Genomic DNA, 19312 nt, shown 5'->3' with positions numbered 1-19312 from the left:
TGCGCGAAAGACCTCACCCAGCAACCATCCAGGCTGTCCTGGGCTAGAGCCCTGCTTCCCTCTGCTATTTTGTGGGTTCTGCAGTTCTAGAATTTGTTCAGAGCCATTTTTTATAGGTTTTTGGAGGGACTTGGCTGGGAGCTCACGCTAGTCCCTGCTTTCCAGCCTCCATCTTGGCTTGGTCCCCCTGTCTATGACTTCATGAATTCAGTACACTTGAGATTTAGCATCTTCAACATTTCTCTGTCTACTTCTGATTTTCTCAGCTGTCCTTATTCTGCAAGAGACATCTGTCATACAAATGCATGTGTATCCTTGCATGTGTGTAAACACCCATAATGTACTAGAAGAGAAAATGATAATAAAGTTGATAAAGTATTTCTAAATTGTTTTTCCATTATACTTGATATGGTATATAATGTTTTTGTATATCATTTCTATGCCTTAACTGGGTGTTACTTTATGAATTTGTTGGTAGCTGGTTGACTTCTGGTAATCATGGAATTTAAATATTTATGAAATATAAAATGTTCTCCAATTAAAGTACAACTTCTACTTTGTAAAAATAATAATAGCCAGCACTTATATGACACTAGATGAAGCACTTTTACATGTTTTCGCATATAAATGGATGAATTTCCCAATTGTTTTTACCTATTATATTGGTTCTCTTCCTACCTATCTCACTTCCTTCTCATTTTATTTTGCTGTATCTTCATGCCCATTAACCATGGTTGTCCCCCAAGTCTCTGTCTTAGTCTTTCTTTTTTTCTCCCTCTTTACTGTTCCACTTGATGATCTCATCAGCTTCCATAGGTTCAGTTATCATCTCCCTGTAAATGATTCCAGCCCAAGTTTCTCTACTGAGCTACAGTAACACATCTCTCTACCTGTTCTTGGGCATCTCAAAGTGGATATCCTGTTGGGAGGTCAAGGTCATGCCCAAACAGCATGCCTAAAACAGAACTCATTTTCCTCTCCCTGCTCTCTTCCCTTTTCCCCCGCCACACAGTACACTCCTCTTCCAAGCTTCCCTTTAATTCTGGAGGATACCAACATCTACCTAGTTGCCCAGGTACTCGATATCAGTGTCATCTTCAACTCTTCACTTTCACACTTTCTTATCCAATCAGTTGCCACATCTTTTCTCAACTGATATAGCTACCACTGTAGTTCAATTCCTTATTGGCATTCCTGCCTCAAATCTCTCTCAACTCTTTCTTCCACATAACTACCAAAGTGATTTTCTAAAAGTGTTGTATTTATATGATGTCTTCTCCCACCTCCCATCAGTAAATTCCAGTGTTAACTCTGCAGTCCAATATAAACTCCTCTACTTGGTATTTAAATTAAAATCTTGACCATGTGGCCTCTTTCTATCTTTTCCAGTTTTTTTCCATATTCTTCACACACAACACTCCATCTCTTGTAGTTTTGTGCCTTGTCCCCCATTCCTGGAATGCTTTCCCTCCTTACCCATAACTCTTAGATTCCTCAGCTTCCTTCAAGACTCAGTGCAAGACTTTAAAAACCTTTTACAGGTGTAAAAACCTTTAACAGGTGGTCTTTCCCTTTAAGATTAACTTTCATCTATTCTGTATATATTGAGTGTGTGCCTACTTATATGTTTATTGTCTTCCCATTAGAATGTCAGCTCTTTCAAAGCAGGGACCAGTTTTGTTTTTTCCTTTGTATCTGTGGTTCTTCACATCGTACCTTGTATGTACTAAGCATTTAGACATTGTTCTTTGATTGATTCAGGACCTAGCCTCACATTCTACCTCCTTTATGAAGCCTTCCCTGGTTTTCCACCACTGTCTTACTGTGATCTCTCATACCTCTAACCTTTTCTTTGCCCTTATTTTCAAATCTGAATTAATCTTTTGTGTGTATCTTTTCTCCCTTCTAGAATACGAGATCTTTGAGGGCATACGGTCATTTTTCCTCTTTTTATTCCCAACATCTAACACGTAATAGATAATCAATAAACATTTGTTGAATGAGTAAATGAATGATTAGTGTTGATGATAGCCAACTATTCTGAAAAGAACCTGCAACTTGGATCTAGAAAGAAGTGGCCTTGGACATTGTTTGCCATTCTCTATCACACCCAAGTTTCAGTGGCCATAGTTTTCCACTTCACTTGTCACATAACCATTTAGCCTTTTTTGTGGCTGCAGCATTGACATTTCCTTTAAAGGCATGTTGAGTTTCCATTAGCATGCAGACATACCTGGTGTTGTGTTGGAATGCATAGCATGCTTAGTTTATGATGTAAGAGAATTAACATGCATGTTTAACCATACAGACTAAGTAGTGAGCTTAATTAAGATTTTTATTCTGGCCACAAAACAAAATGCTCTCCTGAAAACCATGTCAAAAAGTGAGTCATCAGAAGCTTAGTGAGTATTCATTGTTGTATTTGTCTGTTTAAATCTCTTCAGTTCTGTCAGCAGTATGTGTGGAATGAACGGAGGGCACGGAAAGTGAAATATTAGGTATTTGCTAAATGATGGAGAATGAGAACGATAAAATGCTTAGTGCTGACAAGTGGGTGCTTCCTAGATTCAAGGATGAAATGGAGCAGGGTACCCTGTTTGATTACTTACCACAGCCCACTGGTATTGGAAATGCTAGACTAAAGTATACACTGACCTTAGGGAAAGGAGTAAGGTGTTTTGCTTATCAGGGTTTCAAATGCCCATAGGCCAGATGGAAGAAGCATGGTGAGAAACTGTTGGCCCTCACTGACTTCATCAATCACTGCATTTCAGGAAAGGAAGGTAGTCTTGACTGGAACTTTTTATGTTTAAAATGTTGGTACATTCCTTGTCATCTTTAAGGAACAGAAAAGAGTATCAAGTGAGATGAAGAATATAAACTGGAAAATGCTTTTTCTTCCTCCCCTCTATCCCACAAAATCGATTAATACCTGGCAGAGGAACTTCAAAACCAGAAATAACTGCTTTTTAGAGTTATCAAAGGGAGAAAGATAGGTGAATCATCATTTGAACTATTCATTGTGGTATAATGAGTACACTTTAGGACAAAAATAGAGGAGGAAAATTTCAGTTATTTACTTGGAGTAGGTACATAGACTGAGGATCTAGGAGCCAGAAAGAGACCATTTCTTTCCCCTAATAGACTCTTCCCTCATGGAGTTTATAGTCTTTCATTTTTTTAAATGTAGTACTTGGCACATAGTAAGTGCTTAATAAATACTTGTTCATTGATTTTGGAAAATTTCTGGCAGCTTTGATGTTTTCTTGTCTATAAAATGAGTAGACAGAACTAAATCATTTCCATGATCCATTCCACCTGACTCCAGCATATGACTTATGAAACTCTGTGTGGAAGGCTCTGGGGACTTTGTATCTGCAATTCAAGTTTATTGTCACTAGTTGAAGCAGTTGTCATATTTCATTTTAAACAGCATAAGCTAATCTTGCAAGGTAAGTTCCCAGTGACATTAATTTGGTTTTTCTTAATAAACTGTGTTCATTAAAATAGCACAGCAACCATTAATAACTGATATTTTAGAAGTTTAAGGGGGAAAATCCAAGAAAAAGAGCTCTCTGAAATCCTAAGATTTTATTGAAATTGAGTTGTAAGAGCTCTAGTAGGTTATCTAGTCTAATTTACTAACTTGTACATTAATCCATGGTTCCACTGATAGGGAACTTATTTCATAGGACAATCCATTCTCTTTATGGGAAGCTCTTGGTTTTAGAAAGGTGGTTTTTACATAGAACCAAAAAAATAAAAACCTGCTTTTAACTGCTACCCATGTCCCAGTTTTGTCTTTTTAAACCAAACATAATGAAAGAAATCTCCCTATAACATGGCAGTCTTTTAGATTTTGGAAGACCTAGATCATGTTCTTTTCCCTTGCTCTCCTAATCTTCATTTCTTTCCAGTATTCTTCACATGGTATGGTTTTTCAGACTCTACTTTCTTGCTTATCTTCTTCACACAATAAATGTAAAGTAGTTAAATAAAAACTGGAAGCCACTAATAGGATCAGGAAATGCTTCATATAGATGGTGGTTCTTGACTTACATCTTGAAGGAAGAGAAGAGATAAAGGTGAGGTAGGAGTGCCTTCTAAGCATGGGGACAGCCAGTATTAAGGCACAGAGACAAGGCAGAGTGTGGTTTGTAGGGAACAGAGAGAGGGCCATTTTGACTGACCCATAGAGTAAAGGAGGTGCACTAATAGGCTCAAATCAGGTTGTGAGTGGCTTTAAAAGCCAAACAAATGAGTTTGTATTGAATCTTGTACCAATTATCACTAGAATTTATTGAGTAGGGGAGTGACATGGTCAGATTTGTGCTTACCGAAAATCATGTTGGTGGCTGTGTGGAAGGTATATTGGAGTTTAGTCCAGGGGAGACATGATAAGGACATGAGTTAAGATGATGGCTGTGTGAATAGAGAGAAGGGACCACATGCATGACATGTTCTAGAGATAGAAAGGTCAAGATTTGTCAACTAATTGCTTATATGATATGAGAGAGAATGGGAAATTCAAGGATAACACCAACATTCCAGAACTGAGAGGCTGGAAGAATATTAGCATTTCTGTTTTTGAGGATTGTAGGGAAAACTATTTAGAATTTGATTATTTTCCAACTAAAATTTGGCATCCAGAATAGAGCATAATATTCCAGATAGGATCTGAGGAGTACCGAGTACCAGTGGGGCTGTTATCACCTCCTCTTTTCTATGCCCTATTGTATATGTAACCCTGAGAAATACACATCTTCAGCTAATTGATTGTAATATGAAAACCTTTTCTTCTAGTAATGAGCTATAAACAGCGTCTGTTCTAGAAGGAAAACTAGGGCTGACCATGAGGTTGTAGGCTTATTATTAAGGAAATTACAATCAAACAGTATACTTAAATTATTTGCTTACACATCTGTTGAAATCTTTTAAGTTCTGTTTTGCTCCTTGATGGGAAGAAAGAGACAAAACTTTCTCCCCATCTTTCAACTTTTTTATTTTATTTATTTTTAAATAAGGGTGTTCATGAATTAGAGCAAGTTAAAGCTCAGCCAGGTTGCCAAAGAAGCATTTCCATTTCTGAGGACTGAAGAGAAAACTATTTTGCTTTTAAAATGGAGGTCCCAGATATCTTTCATGTAGTTTATATTACCCAGAAGCCTCTGGTTTGCTGGAATTTCTGTTTATATTTTCAAATTTTTCAGCAGTTTTAAATACCATAGCTTTTGCTTTAAAAAGAAAAGATATTTAAGTGTCTTTTGATTTGATCTGAACAACCAGTGCATGACATGCTGTCTGTTACTCCAACAGTACAAGGCAATTAGCAGATGCTCACTTAAGAACCTGATGATTGAGAGAACTGCTGTGATGGTACTGGAAGCACTTCCTGTGTTGATAACTCATCTTCTACACAGGATGTTGTCATTTAATTCATTTAATGTATCCCTGCTGGGTATCTATAGCTTATTATCCCCTGATAAGTCCACTGTTTGTGAGAGTCAGATTCTCAGTGAGAACGATAGAAGTTACTTAGGTCTTGGTTTCCCTCCATCATGTCTTCCTTTTTGTTCAGAAGAAGAAGTTGGTATTGATTTTACAAGCTTGATGCTAGAGTTGTCTGCTAAGAAGATGATCATTAGTCAACTTTCCTCCTCTTACAGTTGAAAGGCTTTAATACCTTCTAGCAGAAGCCTTTGCCTATTTCTGTTTTTCACTAAAGGGTCCTGGCTTTGTGGCCTGTGCCTTCTGTGAAGGTATTGTTTTGTTTTACATGTTGATTGAGGCAGAATTCCAAGCCATTGTTCTCTGAAATCTTTTCTTTAGTAATTGTCAGTTATGTGGCTTTTCCTTGACCATTATGGATTATTCATCTTTTATTATCACCTCACCAGAATTAATATAGCACATGCCTTGTTGTGATATGATGTATATGCTCATGTCAAGTTCATTTTGTACTTAATGGATCCTGTTAAATTGAAGCTGTTTAACCTTGCATAGTAAGCTAATTTTTCTTAAATGACTGGTAAAATTCCCTTTCATAGTATAAACGTGTGTACGTCTATATTCATCTGCACATGTGTGCACATATATGTGTGTGCACGCATATATACCCATGCACACACACACACACACACACACACACACACACATTATTTACCACTAACAAATTTCATCCTTCAAGAAGTTCACCACACTAGAAAAAATTTAAACACAAACATTTATGTTAAAATTTTAATTCTTTGTTTTCAGAGCTCTTCATCCTGGTTAACACCTATCCTACAGGATATGCTGCGACACATTTTTCAGTTTTGTATTTTGGAAAGCAGTCAAGAAATTCTGGACCTTATTCACAAGGTATTTAATGAATGATTTTATGTTTCTTTTCTCAGTCTTTATTTTTTCAAACTTAAGCTTTCAAAATTGTTATACGGTTACAGATTTTTCTTTTAACACATTTGAAAACACTAAGATATGTTTAGGCACCTCACAGCCAGAGCAGTTAAGCTGTTTCACAGATCTGCAAACTGATGGTGAAAAGAGCTTTAGCATTTTCATTGCTATTACCATGAATACTGTCATCATCATCATCATCATCCCATACGTTTGGAGAGTCCTTTTTCCCAGAGCACTTTCACATTACTTAACAGATACTGATCATCCACTTGACAGTTAGAAATAAGATCTCCCAGAGGTTGTGACTTGCTCTCAGCCTTATAGTGGTGGAGTTGGGGCCAGAAATCTGGTCTTCTGATTCTTAGTCTAGTGATGAAATCTGTCCTTTGAACACTATGATATGAACTAGTACAGGAGCATTTTTGTTTCATTCTCTAAGCATAGCAAATAAACTGCTCTTCCACCTTTGGACTGAAAAGCAAGCCATTCCCATGAGTTTCTACTAGTGCTTGAAAACATTTGCTTAATTCCCCTCTGATCTTCCTCTCACCCATTTTACATCCATACATACATGCATGTGATATTACATATACATGTGTTCTATGTATTGTATTCATAATATGCCAATATCTAATACTCTACATCAGCAGAACTATTTTTCCCCTTTGTGTTATAAAAACCCATAATTTAGTAAGTTAATGATTCATTCTTTGTTTTTCTATAATACATTTTCTTCTAAGTTTAGATCTCAGTCTTATTAAATATCTAAAGGAATTGTTTTGATGTGGTGAAAACCTGCCTCCTAGTATCTGGGCAATGGAGAAGCACCATGCCTAGCTCTGACAATGTGAATGGAGGGATTGATTACCACTACCTTCAGAATTGCTGGTGAGGTGGCGTTTTCCCCTTAGCAAGGATGATACAGTACACATACTTACATGAACTTGGTTTCATTTGCTTTTAACAGTGGCAAGAATACACATTTCATTACTGGTTGATTCTGTTGAGAGTTAGAAATGACTATCTTTGGTCCCCCGATGCTAACTTTTTCTCATAAGTGGGCACATCCCTAGAGTCTGTATTTGCCACATGAAACATTGATGGGATAGATACTGTGTGAGCTAATTTTCAGTCTCTGTCCTTCGTAGCCTTCCTTTTGGGGAGTGCCATTTTTGTTATCTGATCTTCAGTCTCTGCTTTGAATTTTTTGAGGGGAGGGGTGTGTTTCATTGGTGGGTATGTGTGGTGGTATCTTGATGACCACTGTTTTAATCTTCACTTTAGAATTTTTTCTTACCTCATGATTGGTCATGGTTTTCTTTGCGTGTGGGGGGACTATCTTTTTACATAGAACCTAGGCCTGCATGACCTTGGCAATAATTCTTGGTTTAGGTAGGACAGGACCCTTTTATAAATTTGTGTCAGGAACATTTCCAAACAAGTAAAAGCTTTACAGATTTTTTTAAATCACCTTATTTTTATTGATACTTTTTTTTTAACATTATATTCATTTCTGAATATATTTTTGCCCATCCAGAAAGCCAATTCTGTATAACAAAGATTTTTTAAAAATGAAAGAAGAAAAAAGGGGACAATTCAGCAAAACTAACCAACCCAATGGCCATATCTGATAGTATATGAAATATTACAGGCATATTTTTATCGTGTGTATAACATATGTGTGTGTATACACATACACACACATCTCTTTTTCATTTAGGGGCCAAGAATGAGGAATATCTTCCATATAGGGGTTTTGCTCTTCTAGTTACACCTTTCCAGAGCTTTCTTAGATTGTAGGGTAGGGTAAAGTGTTTATACATGTACATGTTTGCAGTGAATTTTCTTACAGGAGCTTTTCACCCATTACTTGGGTGAGTTGGTAATGTGCTTTACCTCAGCCCTCTAAGTTCCAGTATATCTTAAGATCCTCCTCCAGCTCTTCTCAGCTGACTTTTTGATACCAACTCTTAGCCTCCCTTTTCCTGACCAGGACAACCGTGAGTTGATACAGATCTGGATACCTGGATCTGTATGAATACAGAATGAGTTAGAACTGCTCAGCAAAGCCTGTGGGATCCACCCTGGGATTAGAATACCCCTTAGCAACCTGGAGTTCTCCGTGCTTCCAGAGCTTGAAACCATAGGTTATAATCAAAGCCACTATCCTTTGGGGGTTTTCCCAGAGAATTTTGGCTTGCACCTTTAAAGGGAACATAGAAGCTGGGAAGTTGGTGGAGTCTTTTGATTAAGGTGGGTACACTTTAGGTAGTTGGGTAGTTTGTGGGTTGTTGAGGGAAGGCTTTCAAGTGATTTGATCCTTTCTTTCATTGGTTCTAATTCAGACCTATGCTCTCTTTCCCTTGCTTCTGAGTACCATCTTATAGCTGTCCCATTCAAGAGGCTGAGTTTCCTTATTCATCAGTTTCTGCCTTAAATACTCTAATTTGGTCTTATCAAAGCTGCCCCAATGGGGCAGAAAAGTTTGGGGTCATCACTATTCAGATCAACCTAATCCTGGCAAGATGAGGGACAGTCAAGGCTGTATTTCTTAAACATTTGAAAGGCACATGTTCATTCTAGGGGAGAGTTGACAGGAACTGTTGCAACCTCCTCTTTGCCCTTACCACATCTCTGTCCCATTTTAAAGGTGAACACTCAAAGATAGTAGCATCACTTAACTAAAAATAGTACACAATACACAAATACAAATAATCCACACTGTGCTAGCAATCCACTTGAATTACAAAAGCAAGCATTCTGCCACACAATCTAACCGTGCAATGAAGATACTTATTTCACCAGTTCAAAAAGCGTAAGTGATTACAAAACCCAAAAGCCTACCAAAAAAACCCCAAGGGCACACCATTAAGCCAATTAACCCATGTGCAAAAAAAAAAAAAGGCCTTAGGAGAGTGATAGGGGACAAACTGGGCAAGAAAGAGGGGCATATTCCTCACAATGACAGATGAGCTCAGTCAAAGGCTGAATCTGATAATGGAGTGGGAGTATTGAACTTGCCGCATGAGGCTGGGTCAGACTCTAGAGAAAGCTGTAGTGGTACCTATTGTGTTCCCTCACGTACTGGAGAGCTCGAGGCTTCTCCTGGAGTTGATGCCACCAATTAATGTTAAAGGACTTTTAAATGTATTCTAACCTGGGAAGATACTGAGCAGTCAGAGACAGGTGTATCAGGAATCAAGTAGTGGTTTAATTAATTAATTTCGAAGTGAGAAATGCAGTTCGCAAACCTGAAGTTCTTCTGAGAAAGAGAGATCATCTTGCTGCAGCAAAGGCAAAGATTTTTATATATACACACACATGCACACACACACGCACATATATATATATATATATATATATATATATATATATATATATATATATATATATATATATATGTATGTATGTATATATGTATGTATGTATATGTGCGTGTGTGTGTATTATATATGTATATGTATATGTGTGTGTATATATATATGCATATATACGTAATTTGTAATGTGTGTGTGTATATATATATACATACATACATACATATATACGTACACACATATACACACACACATATTACAAATGGGCAGGAGAGGTTGAGGTGGATTTTAACACAATCATCTCTAGGACTTGAGTGATCTCTCATGGCAAGCCTACAAGTATAGGACAGGACAGGTATTCTTGAGTCCTATGGAAACAGTTCTCAAATCTTGGGGGTCATGATCACTTGGTGGGGCCCAGAGTCACAGGTCTGTGACAGGAGCAGGTTTTACAGTCTTTGATTTGCTTCACTTAAGGTACACGACAACAGTCCAAGTGCAGGAATGTCAGAGTTACTGGTAACTCTAAGCTGCACTGTACATCTCTGACTCCCAAGCTAGAATCTGCCGGTGATATAGTAGTCCTGAAAAATCTAAATTATTGGTATATTCATTACACATATCATGTCAATTAATAAGAAACTCGTAAATCCCTTTACATTTCCCATAAACTTGAAGGTGAGCTACCATTTGCTCCTGTGACTTCAACTATTACCACTCTGGGTAACCCCTAAATCTGTCCCTCTAGCCCTGGCTTCTGTAAGACATTTTCACCTAATCAGTCAATCCAAAAGCATTTGTGAAAGCCTGTCTGCGAGGTTTTTTGCTAGGTGGTGTGCCCACATCTGTTGCCACCTGACACGAATGGCACTCAGTTTAAATTGATTTTATTATTGTTCCCCCAACACCTACTCTTTCTTCGAACATTTTCTGTTAGGTTAATTGCCCTTATGTAGAAATCTGATCCTATCACTTTTCTGCTCAAAGCCTTGCAGTGGTTTAGTAAGGTTAGTCCAGCAGGGTATTTCCTCTACCTTTTCTTTCTAGCCTTCTGTGATCTCATGCTACTCTTCTCAACATATTTGGACAACAGCCAAATTCCCTTGTATTTTCTCTCTACACTTCCTTCCCTCCCTTAATATAAATTTTCCGCCTCCAAGCTTTTTTTCCACTTTTCCCTTTACTTAGCATTCCCTCCATAACATTGACATATACATGGATGGATGAATGCATATTTTGAATTCTTATTCTTCCCTCAAAGTCCAACTCAGTTAACCTCTTTTTACATGAAATCCTTCTGAATCCCACCTCATTAGTTCTGGTCTTTCCCTCTTTGGACCTTTGTTAACATTTTATTTGCCCTCTCATGCATTTACCACATATCATTTATTACTGTTATTTCCATATGCCATATTAGACTATAAATTGCATGAAGACTAAAATGGAATTAAACCTAGCACTATGTACTGTGTACTGCATATCGTAGGAATCGAACAAATGTTTCAGTTGAATTTCCTTGCTCATAAATGCATTTTCATCCTTTTTGACAGCTCAGGGTTTGAATTGTCATTCTTTCGTCTCTTTTAAGTACCATATATTATATATTAGTACCTTTCAAAGGAAGAACAAATTAAATTATTCAGTAGCATTTACAAGCAACATCCAGGTCAAAACTCCACAATCAGTTCTGTGGCTATAACATGCCAGCATAAGCTTAACGCTGATGCTGTTTTTCTTACACAGTTCTGGCTCAAATAATGTCTTAGGGACTTAACTTAATAATTTTAGGCTACAAAGATGATGCCTGAGTGCATGAGATGAGTTAAAGATTTATGCTTTAGCCACTTAAAATACTGTAACATCAAAATTTAACCGAAAAATCAACTAGAGTATGTCTTGATAATTAAGTCTTTAATGTACAACTACCATAGCACCAAATTTTGTTTTATATGCAAAAATTTTTCACAACTGAATGTGTAACAACAGTTTTGCACCTAAATAACTTAGATGGTCATATTTTTTCCTAAATATTTACATGAGGTCATACTGGGGAGATCATAAAATCATAAATTTAAAAGGTTCTAAAACCTTAATTTTATAGATAAAGAAATAGAGCCAAAAAAGTGAAGTTTGAATTTGCTGGGATTTTAACTCACGTCCTCTGATTCTAAGTCTAATACTCCTGCACACTGTTGAAGTTCTTTGTTCTTTTCACATTTCTTTTATTCAATATGCAAGTAGTTTTACATTTTAAAAATTAGGGTTTTTAAATTGTGCCCTCTCTGTTGAATTTTAAAATTAATCAGTGCCATTATCTGCATACTTCTTTCCACCTTTCACATGGTCCCAAAGATAAGCATTGAACTTTTAGTCTTTAATTGTCGCATTTCATTTGCAAATTTTTTTGCCCCTATTTTGCTCTTTAGGTATGGATGGAACTGTTAAGTAAGGCTTCAGTGCAATATGTAGTGGCGGCAGCTTGCCCGTGGATGGGTGCCTGGCTTTGTTTAATGATGCAGCCTTCTCATTTACCTATTGATTTAAATATGCTCCTGGAGGTAAAATCCAGATCTAAGGTAAGAATGAAATGACCTAAAAATAACCATTTAATCTTATATTCAACTTTTTTCCTAATCATGTAAACACTGAATATCTTATTAGGAGTGATTTCTCTTACATAGATTTAAGGAGAAATTACTCTAGAGAATGCAATCAAGAAAATAGTTTATATTAAATTTTAACAAAGTATTTGATAAAATATTTTGTATTTTTATGGGGAAAAAATGGAACATTGTAAACCAGAAGATACTGTACAGTTTGATGGTTTTGAAACTGGTTGAATGGTCAACTCAAAGAGTGATTACTTAATGATTCAATGTTACCTTGAAAGGAGGTCTCCAGTGGATTGCCCCAGGGATCTATGTTTGGTTCTATTCTGTTTAACATTTTTATTACTGACTTGGATAAATGTATAAATGGTATCTTTATCAAATTTACAGGTGGCACAAAGCTAGGAAGAATAGCTAAGAAACTGAATGAGAGCATTAGGATTCAAAAAGATCTTGACAAGCTAGAACATTGGACCAGAGCTAATAAGAAATATTATTATGAATTAATCTAAAATCTTATCTTTACATTCAAAATATGCAAGATATTAGAGGCATGATTAGATAGCATTTTCTCTGAAAAAGATCTGGGTGTTTTTAGTGACCTGAAAATTCCATAGGAATCATCAGGGTAATGTGACCACCAAGAAATCTGTTGTCTTCTCAGCCTATGTTCCTACTGTACTTGGTCCAGTTCTGACAACATTAGTTGGGAGTGTTGTGTTTGTTTTGAGAATCACATCAAAGAAAAGACTTGATGAGCTAGGGAATGTCCAGAGAAGGGCAGCCAGGCTGGTGAAATACTTTGAACTCAAAATCTAGAAAAGAAAAGTCTCAGAATAGAGATGGTAGCTGTCTTCAGGTACTTTAAGGTCTAATGCCTGGGAAGGGGAAGATTAAATGTTAATGCATTTCTACAAGCCAGATCTTCCCCAGGCTCTTTTACAGGCTAAGGAGGATACAAGGACAGAAATGGGGTGGGACTTCCTGCAAAGGACACTGGTTTCATTTGTTACCAAGGGGCAAGAAGTAGGAGCAGTGGGAAGAAGGTACAATGAAAGAAACTGAAGCTTGGTGTAAAGAAAGACTTAGCGTTTAGAACTATCTCAAAGTGTATGAGGCCACTTTGGAAGACTATTAAGCAGAGGCAACATGACTACTGCTTAGGTCTGTTAGAGTAGAGATCCTTTTTCAGTTATGAGTTAGACTAGGTGGTTTCTCAGAACTCTTACAACTCCACAATTCTTTGATTTTGTGAGAGCTGCCAGTCCCTGCATTTTATTTGTACTTCTATTTCCTCAGGAAAAACCAGGTGGTAAGATACGCCAGGGTCAAAACCAAAGTAAAGAAGTACTGCAAGAATATATTGCAGGTGCAGATAGCATTATGGAAGACCCTGCAATGAGAGATTTTGTTGTTATGCGGGCCAGAGTGATGGCAGCCAAGTAAGTATATAGTGAGGAATAAACTGCATTTTTAAAGTGACTTTATATCTTTCCCCCAAACCTACCCCTTTTCCTAACTTCCCTTTTACTATAAAGGACATCAATATACTCTTAGTCATCCAGGCTCAAAAACTAGATGTCATCCTTAACTCTTTATTCTGTCTTCACCTCACCCCACCATATCCAATTAGATGCCAAGCCTTGTCCTTTCTACTTTTGCAGATCTCTCACATATGACCCTCTCTTCTCCACCAGCACCCCTTCTTCTCTCCCCCGCCACCTGGGACAGGCTCTTATCACCACACACCTGGACTGCTGCAGTAGCCTTCTCTGTCAGGTCCCCACTTCAGTCCATCTTCCATTTAGCACCCAAAATGAGTCATCCACCTTTTCCGTTAGCTCCTGGGCTACTGCCTCTAGGATCAAATCTAAAATCCCTTGTGGCTTGTAAAGCCCTCCATAACTTGGTCTCTTTCCGCCTTTCCATCCTTCATTCTCTTTACAGCCCTGCTCACATTTTCTGCTATCTTCTGACATTGTCCACCTTGCTGTTCCTTAAGCAAGACTATCATCTCCCAATATCCAAGCGTTTTTTACTAGCTGTCCCCTGGACCTGAAATTCTCCTTCCTCATCTACACCCCCTGGCTTCCCTCAAGTCTCAGCTAAATCCCATTGTCTACAAGAAGCTTTTCTTAATCTCTCTTGGTGCTAGTGCCTTCCCTCTGTTGATTATCTCCAGTTTGTTTTGGATGGAGCTTGTCTGTCCATTGTTTACATGTTCACCATTGTTTGCTTGTTGTCTCTCCCTCATTAGACTGAGCTCCTTGAAAGCAGGGGCTGAGCACAGTACCTGGCACACAGGAGGTGATTAATAAAGGCTTAGTTGACTGACAGACTAAAATTCAGAAAATTGGTGACCTGTTTAAGGACACAGAGAACAGTTGGTAGAATTGTTTCTTCTGACTTCTACTTTGGCATGCTTTCAATCACACCAGCCTTTGGGGAAAATCTAGCTACACTAAGGAAAATTTATTTTTTAAGTAAATATTAATTTTTTTCTTCCCCAAGGTTGTTAGGAGCACTTTGTTGCAATATTTGTGATCCAAGTGTAAATGTAGCTTCTCAAGACATTAAACCAGCTGAGTCTCTTGGCCAGTTGCTACTTTTCCACCTGAACTCAAAGTCTGCTTTGCAAAGGATTAGTGTTTCTTTAGTAATCTGCGAATGGGCTGCTTTACAGAAGGTAAGATCTTGCTCTGTCTTTTGAATTGAAGTAACCAGTTTCAATTGAACTTACACTGTCCTTTACAGTAGAAAAAAAATTAACATTTTTGTGTGTTTCTCTGTTGTTCGTATATGAAAATCTACCAGATGATGCATGTGAGATTAGATTAAATGTTTGTTCCTCCCCAAATGGCTGCATCAGTCCTAACCTTTCTCCTCACAAGGCCCCCAGTCTTTCAATTGAGTAATCTGTTCATATCCATATTCAACTTCAGCACTTCATCCTTCAGTTTGTCATGAAATAACCCCTTAAAAAGCCTAAGTTTAACTCAGTCTCATTGATATTGATAATTCTTTCATGTCCCTCTCAGGTATAACTAAAAGCTTAAAAATGATTCATGGGTATACAGGGTAACCTATTAGGGTGATCTTTTGGTCACAGGAAGAAATGAAATTTCTCCTTTTGATCCCAGTTGTTCATATTTTCAAGCACTCTTTCTAACCGTTTCAGCTATAGCTGAAGCACACATTAAAGGTGTGATAATTTTGTTGCATTTACATTTCAAAAGTGGTATCTACTAGTTTTGCTTATTCCTTTAAGTATATTTGAGAAATTAAATGTTTTAGCACTTGCTATGTGAGTCATACCACTCCCTTCCACTTGGTTGTCAGAGCTGAGCCTAGAAAGAACTGTCCTGCTGCAATGGCATGGCCTAGGCTGCAGCTTAGCCTCTGGGGAAAATTGAGGCTCCCTTCTCCTTTTTTATTTAGAGAGTGTGCTAGAGAAGCAGTTGAGGTTCTGAGTTGGCCTTTCTCAATAGTGAGCAGCAAATGTTGGTTTTGGTTTCTAGACCTTTTAGTACCTATATTGTGCCTAATCTGATGATCACCAAGGAGACCACCTCAATTCTGGCTGAGACAGGTAGAGAAAAAGAAGGTGCAGTTAAATTGAGAGACTGCTTTCTTTCTATAGTTATTTAGTTTTAAATACATGTTCAACCTAGAAGTAAGCTTAAACCATATTTTTCTTCCTATTTAAAAAATCCACAGTCACTTAAGAGAATTGCTCCTCTTTTAAGTAATTTATAACTTCCATTCCAGAATCTTTTCAGATGCCAGTCAAACAGTCATTTATCTTGATTATTCTAAAATTTTAGGAGGGTTTTCCTGAGGGGGGGAGGGGAAGAAGAAATGAAACTCATGATACTTATGTATCTGTAATGCGGTACTCATACTTGAATCCCATTATGTGTGATTTTATTTTAGGAATGTAAAGCTGTTGCCTTAGCTGTGCAGCCACGTTTACTTGGTATCCTGTCAGAACATCTGTATTATGATGAGATTGCTGTTCCATTTACACGAATGCAGAATGAATGTAAACAGCTTATTACATCATTAGCTGATGCACATATTGAAGTTAATAGCAGAGTGAATTACAGTGTGTTTACCATAGATCAAGCTAATGAGCTGGTGAGTTAATAGAACTTTCCATTCTTTGAATTTAGATATGACATGAAATAAAAAATAATAGAAACTACTCAAGCCATATTTACCTTAAAAGCAAATTAATTTGTTTAATTGCTCATTTTGGGGGCACAGCATATTTTGTGACAAGGCCATTTTTAGTCAGCATCCTCTCTTTTAAAATTAGTTCATTGTTTATTCTTAAAATCAGAGCTACAGCTTAAGAAGGAATGTTCATTTCCATCCTTATCTGGATCATTGGGGAAAAGGTCATAGTTACTGTGTCCTCCTTTCCTGAGATTATATTTTCCTTTCCTATAATTTTTTTTTCAAATTCCAAAGAATAGATTCAGATATATTGTTCTACCTGTTCCACCTTAATATCTATTCTGTTTAATTTGATTCCACCTAGTCTCCATCAAACCAAAATTTAAAAAAAAAAAAAGGAAAGCTAAAGATTTCTTTTGTCTCTACTCTACTCCATTTTCCTTTTCATATGACCAAGGCTAGGAAATACAATTATTTTAGGTCCTTTACTTGGGTTCTGGAATAAGGAATGAAGTAACATCCTTATCTCATTGGTATTAGGGATATTTGTCCTTTGCCTGCCTAGCCTAAGGAGAGGCGAGTGGATGAAGTATAACTTAGGAAAAGTTTACTATTGCCGTTTTCATTCCAGGCTCCCTATCTTTTAAATTTGATCCTCTGGCTTATAAAATTTCTCTAAATTTGTCAAAGAATATTTTGAATTAAATGTTGACTTTTGCACACAAAATGCTTTACCAAAGATGATGATGACTTTATTTTTTCACTTTGCTGTACGATAAATTTTAGTTTTTGGTTTCATTTATCTCTTAATTCACTACTAGATTTCTCCCTTAAATGATATAACCTTTCAGAGGCACTTCTGAATGCTCTTGAAAAGACTTAAGTTAAAAATGTGCACACCTACTTAAGCTGACTCATAATGCAGTTACTAATCAGGCAGAAAGACCGTTAGACTGCACATTTTTGTTATTCGAATCAGTGAATTTTTTGGTTAAAAATTAGTTGCTGATGACTGTGGTACAGTAGAAAATGCTTTGAATTTGGTTTCAGAAGACTTGGGTTCAAATCCTGGTTCTTCTCTTTACTGCTACCCTATGATTTGAATAAGTTATTTAACCCACACCTCATTTTCATTTATAAAATGGAGGTGAGGGAGAAGGGGGACAGATGCTAAATGATCTCTCCAGCTTTTTCAACATTAGACCCAATGATCACGTTGAAATTAGAGTCAGCTCTTCAAGAACTATTTAGACACTTCTTTTTTGTCCATTGGCCACCCGTAAGCTATTTCCTTGTTCATTGGCACCTTCTTCAGAGGGAAGGTTGAGAGAAAAGAGTGGGTTATAAGGTTTAGAATTAGCAAAGGACCTTTGAGATCACTTAGTCCAACCTGCCTCATTTTAGATAAAACAGAAGCCTAGAGAGGTCATCACTTAGCTGGGATGACAGCTAGTAGAGCTAGTTTAAATGCACGTCTTCTGCATTGAAATCTACTGTCTTTTTCCATCACCCAGCCTCACTGTCGATAGTAATTGCTCTTTGATAGCCTACCCTAATAAAAATATAGTATTGAAAGAACTAGAAACTAGTATCAAAAACTGTTGACCAAAGGTGAGGTATGTGGATTTCAATATTCCAATCTATCTCTGTCCCTTAGCAGCATAGATAATTAGATAATGTCTGTGTGTTAAAGCCACATTTTGTATAGATTCCCAGTTGCTTTCTAATTAAATTACTTAGGGCATTTTTTCTACAATTTTCTACAATTTTAAGATGGATGTTTTATTCTTTTTTAAAAGAAAATGAACTCTCACTGGAGAATTCAAATTTAAATTGAGTCCAAATTTAAATTACATGGGGAGGGGTCATTCTAGCTATAGTTCATTTCAAAAGCCTTTATTTTAGAGGATACTGTGGTTGATACAAACAAAGTAGACATTCTTTAACTACTTGCTCTCTGTGTTTTTAATAGGTCACTACTATTTTTAATGAAGTCACATCATCTTTCACTTTAAGTCCAAAAGCGTTGCAGCATTTAGATAGTAAGCGACAACAAGTTCAAATGACTGTTGCAGAAACAAATCAGGAATGGCAAGTACTGCAATTGAGAGTCCATACATTTGCTGCTTGTGCAGTTGTGAATTTACAACAGCTTCCAGAAAAATTAAATCCTGTCATAAAACCATTAATGGAGACTATTAAGAAAGAAGAAAATACACTGGTACAGAATTATGCTGCTATGTGCATAGCAAAATTACTTCAGCAGTGTACATCAAGAACTCCTTGTCCCAATTCAAAGATTATTAAAAACCTCTGTAGTTCACTGTGTGTGGACCCACATCTTACTCCTTGTGTCGCATGTCCAGCACCACCCCAAAGCAGCCATGAAAATTCTAAAGGTATCTGTTTGAAACTTCCATGTGGTATGGGAGGGAAAGTTACCTGTGAAAATATGTTCATTTATTTGTTTCTCAGAATTTAAATATACATCAATAACTTACTATAGTTTTTTTCTAAATATGGTAGAACCTTGCTGTAACCGAATTTAATTACTATTCTGATCCTTACATTTATTCTGGATAAAATAATGTCCCCCCTACTAACTAGTAGTCGTTATACTATACATGTTTGGAGGAAGTCTGATATAAGAAACCTCTAAGCTAGATGTCGACCTTCTATGCCAGTATTAGCATGATGAAAAAATTCAGTTGCCTGGTAGGTGTGGGAAGAGGTGGGAGAAAAGGGGATTAAATTATTTCAATTGTAGTTAAAATTACTCTCACTGAAATTTTTCTCATTTCCTGAATT

The 19312-nt window shown here is 37.0% G+C and overlaps 1 protein-coding gene across 3 annotated transcripts in view; it reads left to right on the top strand.

The window, feature by feature from the left end:
* Nucleotides 1–19312, top strand: part of BTAF1 (B-TFIID TATA-box binding protein associated factor 1) — a 126231-nt gene that overhangs the window by 62112 nt on the left and 44807 nt on the right. For all 3 annotated transcript variants that reach the window (XM_036734954.1, XM_036734953.1, XM_036734955.1), the window contains 6 exons: nucleotides 6256–6360; nucleotides 12143–12292; nucleotides 13625–13767; nucleotides 14837–15011; nucleotides 16259–16462; nucleotides 18477–18903. In XM_036734954.1, the coding sequence (XP_036590849.1) occupies nucleotides 6256–6360; nucleotides 12143–12292; nucleotides 13625–13767; nucleotides 14837–15011; nucleotides 16259–16462; nucleotides 18477–18903 (1204 nt within the window). The remainder of the gene's footprint in view (nucleotides 1–6255; nucleotides 6361–12142; nucleotides 12293–13624; nucleotides 13768–14836; nucleotides 15012–16258; nucleotides 16463–18476; nucleotides 18904–19312) is intronic.

Source organism: Trichosurus vulpecula, chromosome 8 (genome assembly GCF_011100635.1).
Source record: "Trichosurus vulpecula isolate mTriVul1 chromosome 8, mTriVul1.pri, whole genome shotgun sequence".
Taxonomy (NCBI): Eukaryota; Metazoa; Chordata; class Mammalia; order Diprotodontia; family Phalangeridae; genus Trichosurus; species Trichosurus vulpecula.
This window is presented reverse-complemented; position numbering and strand designations above follow the sequence as displayed.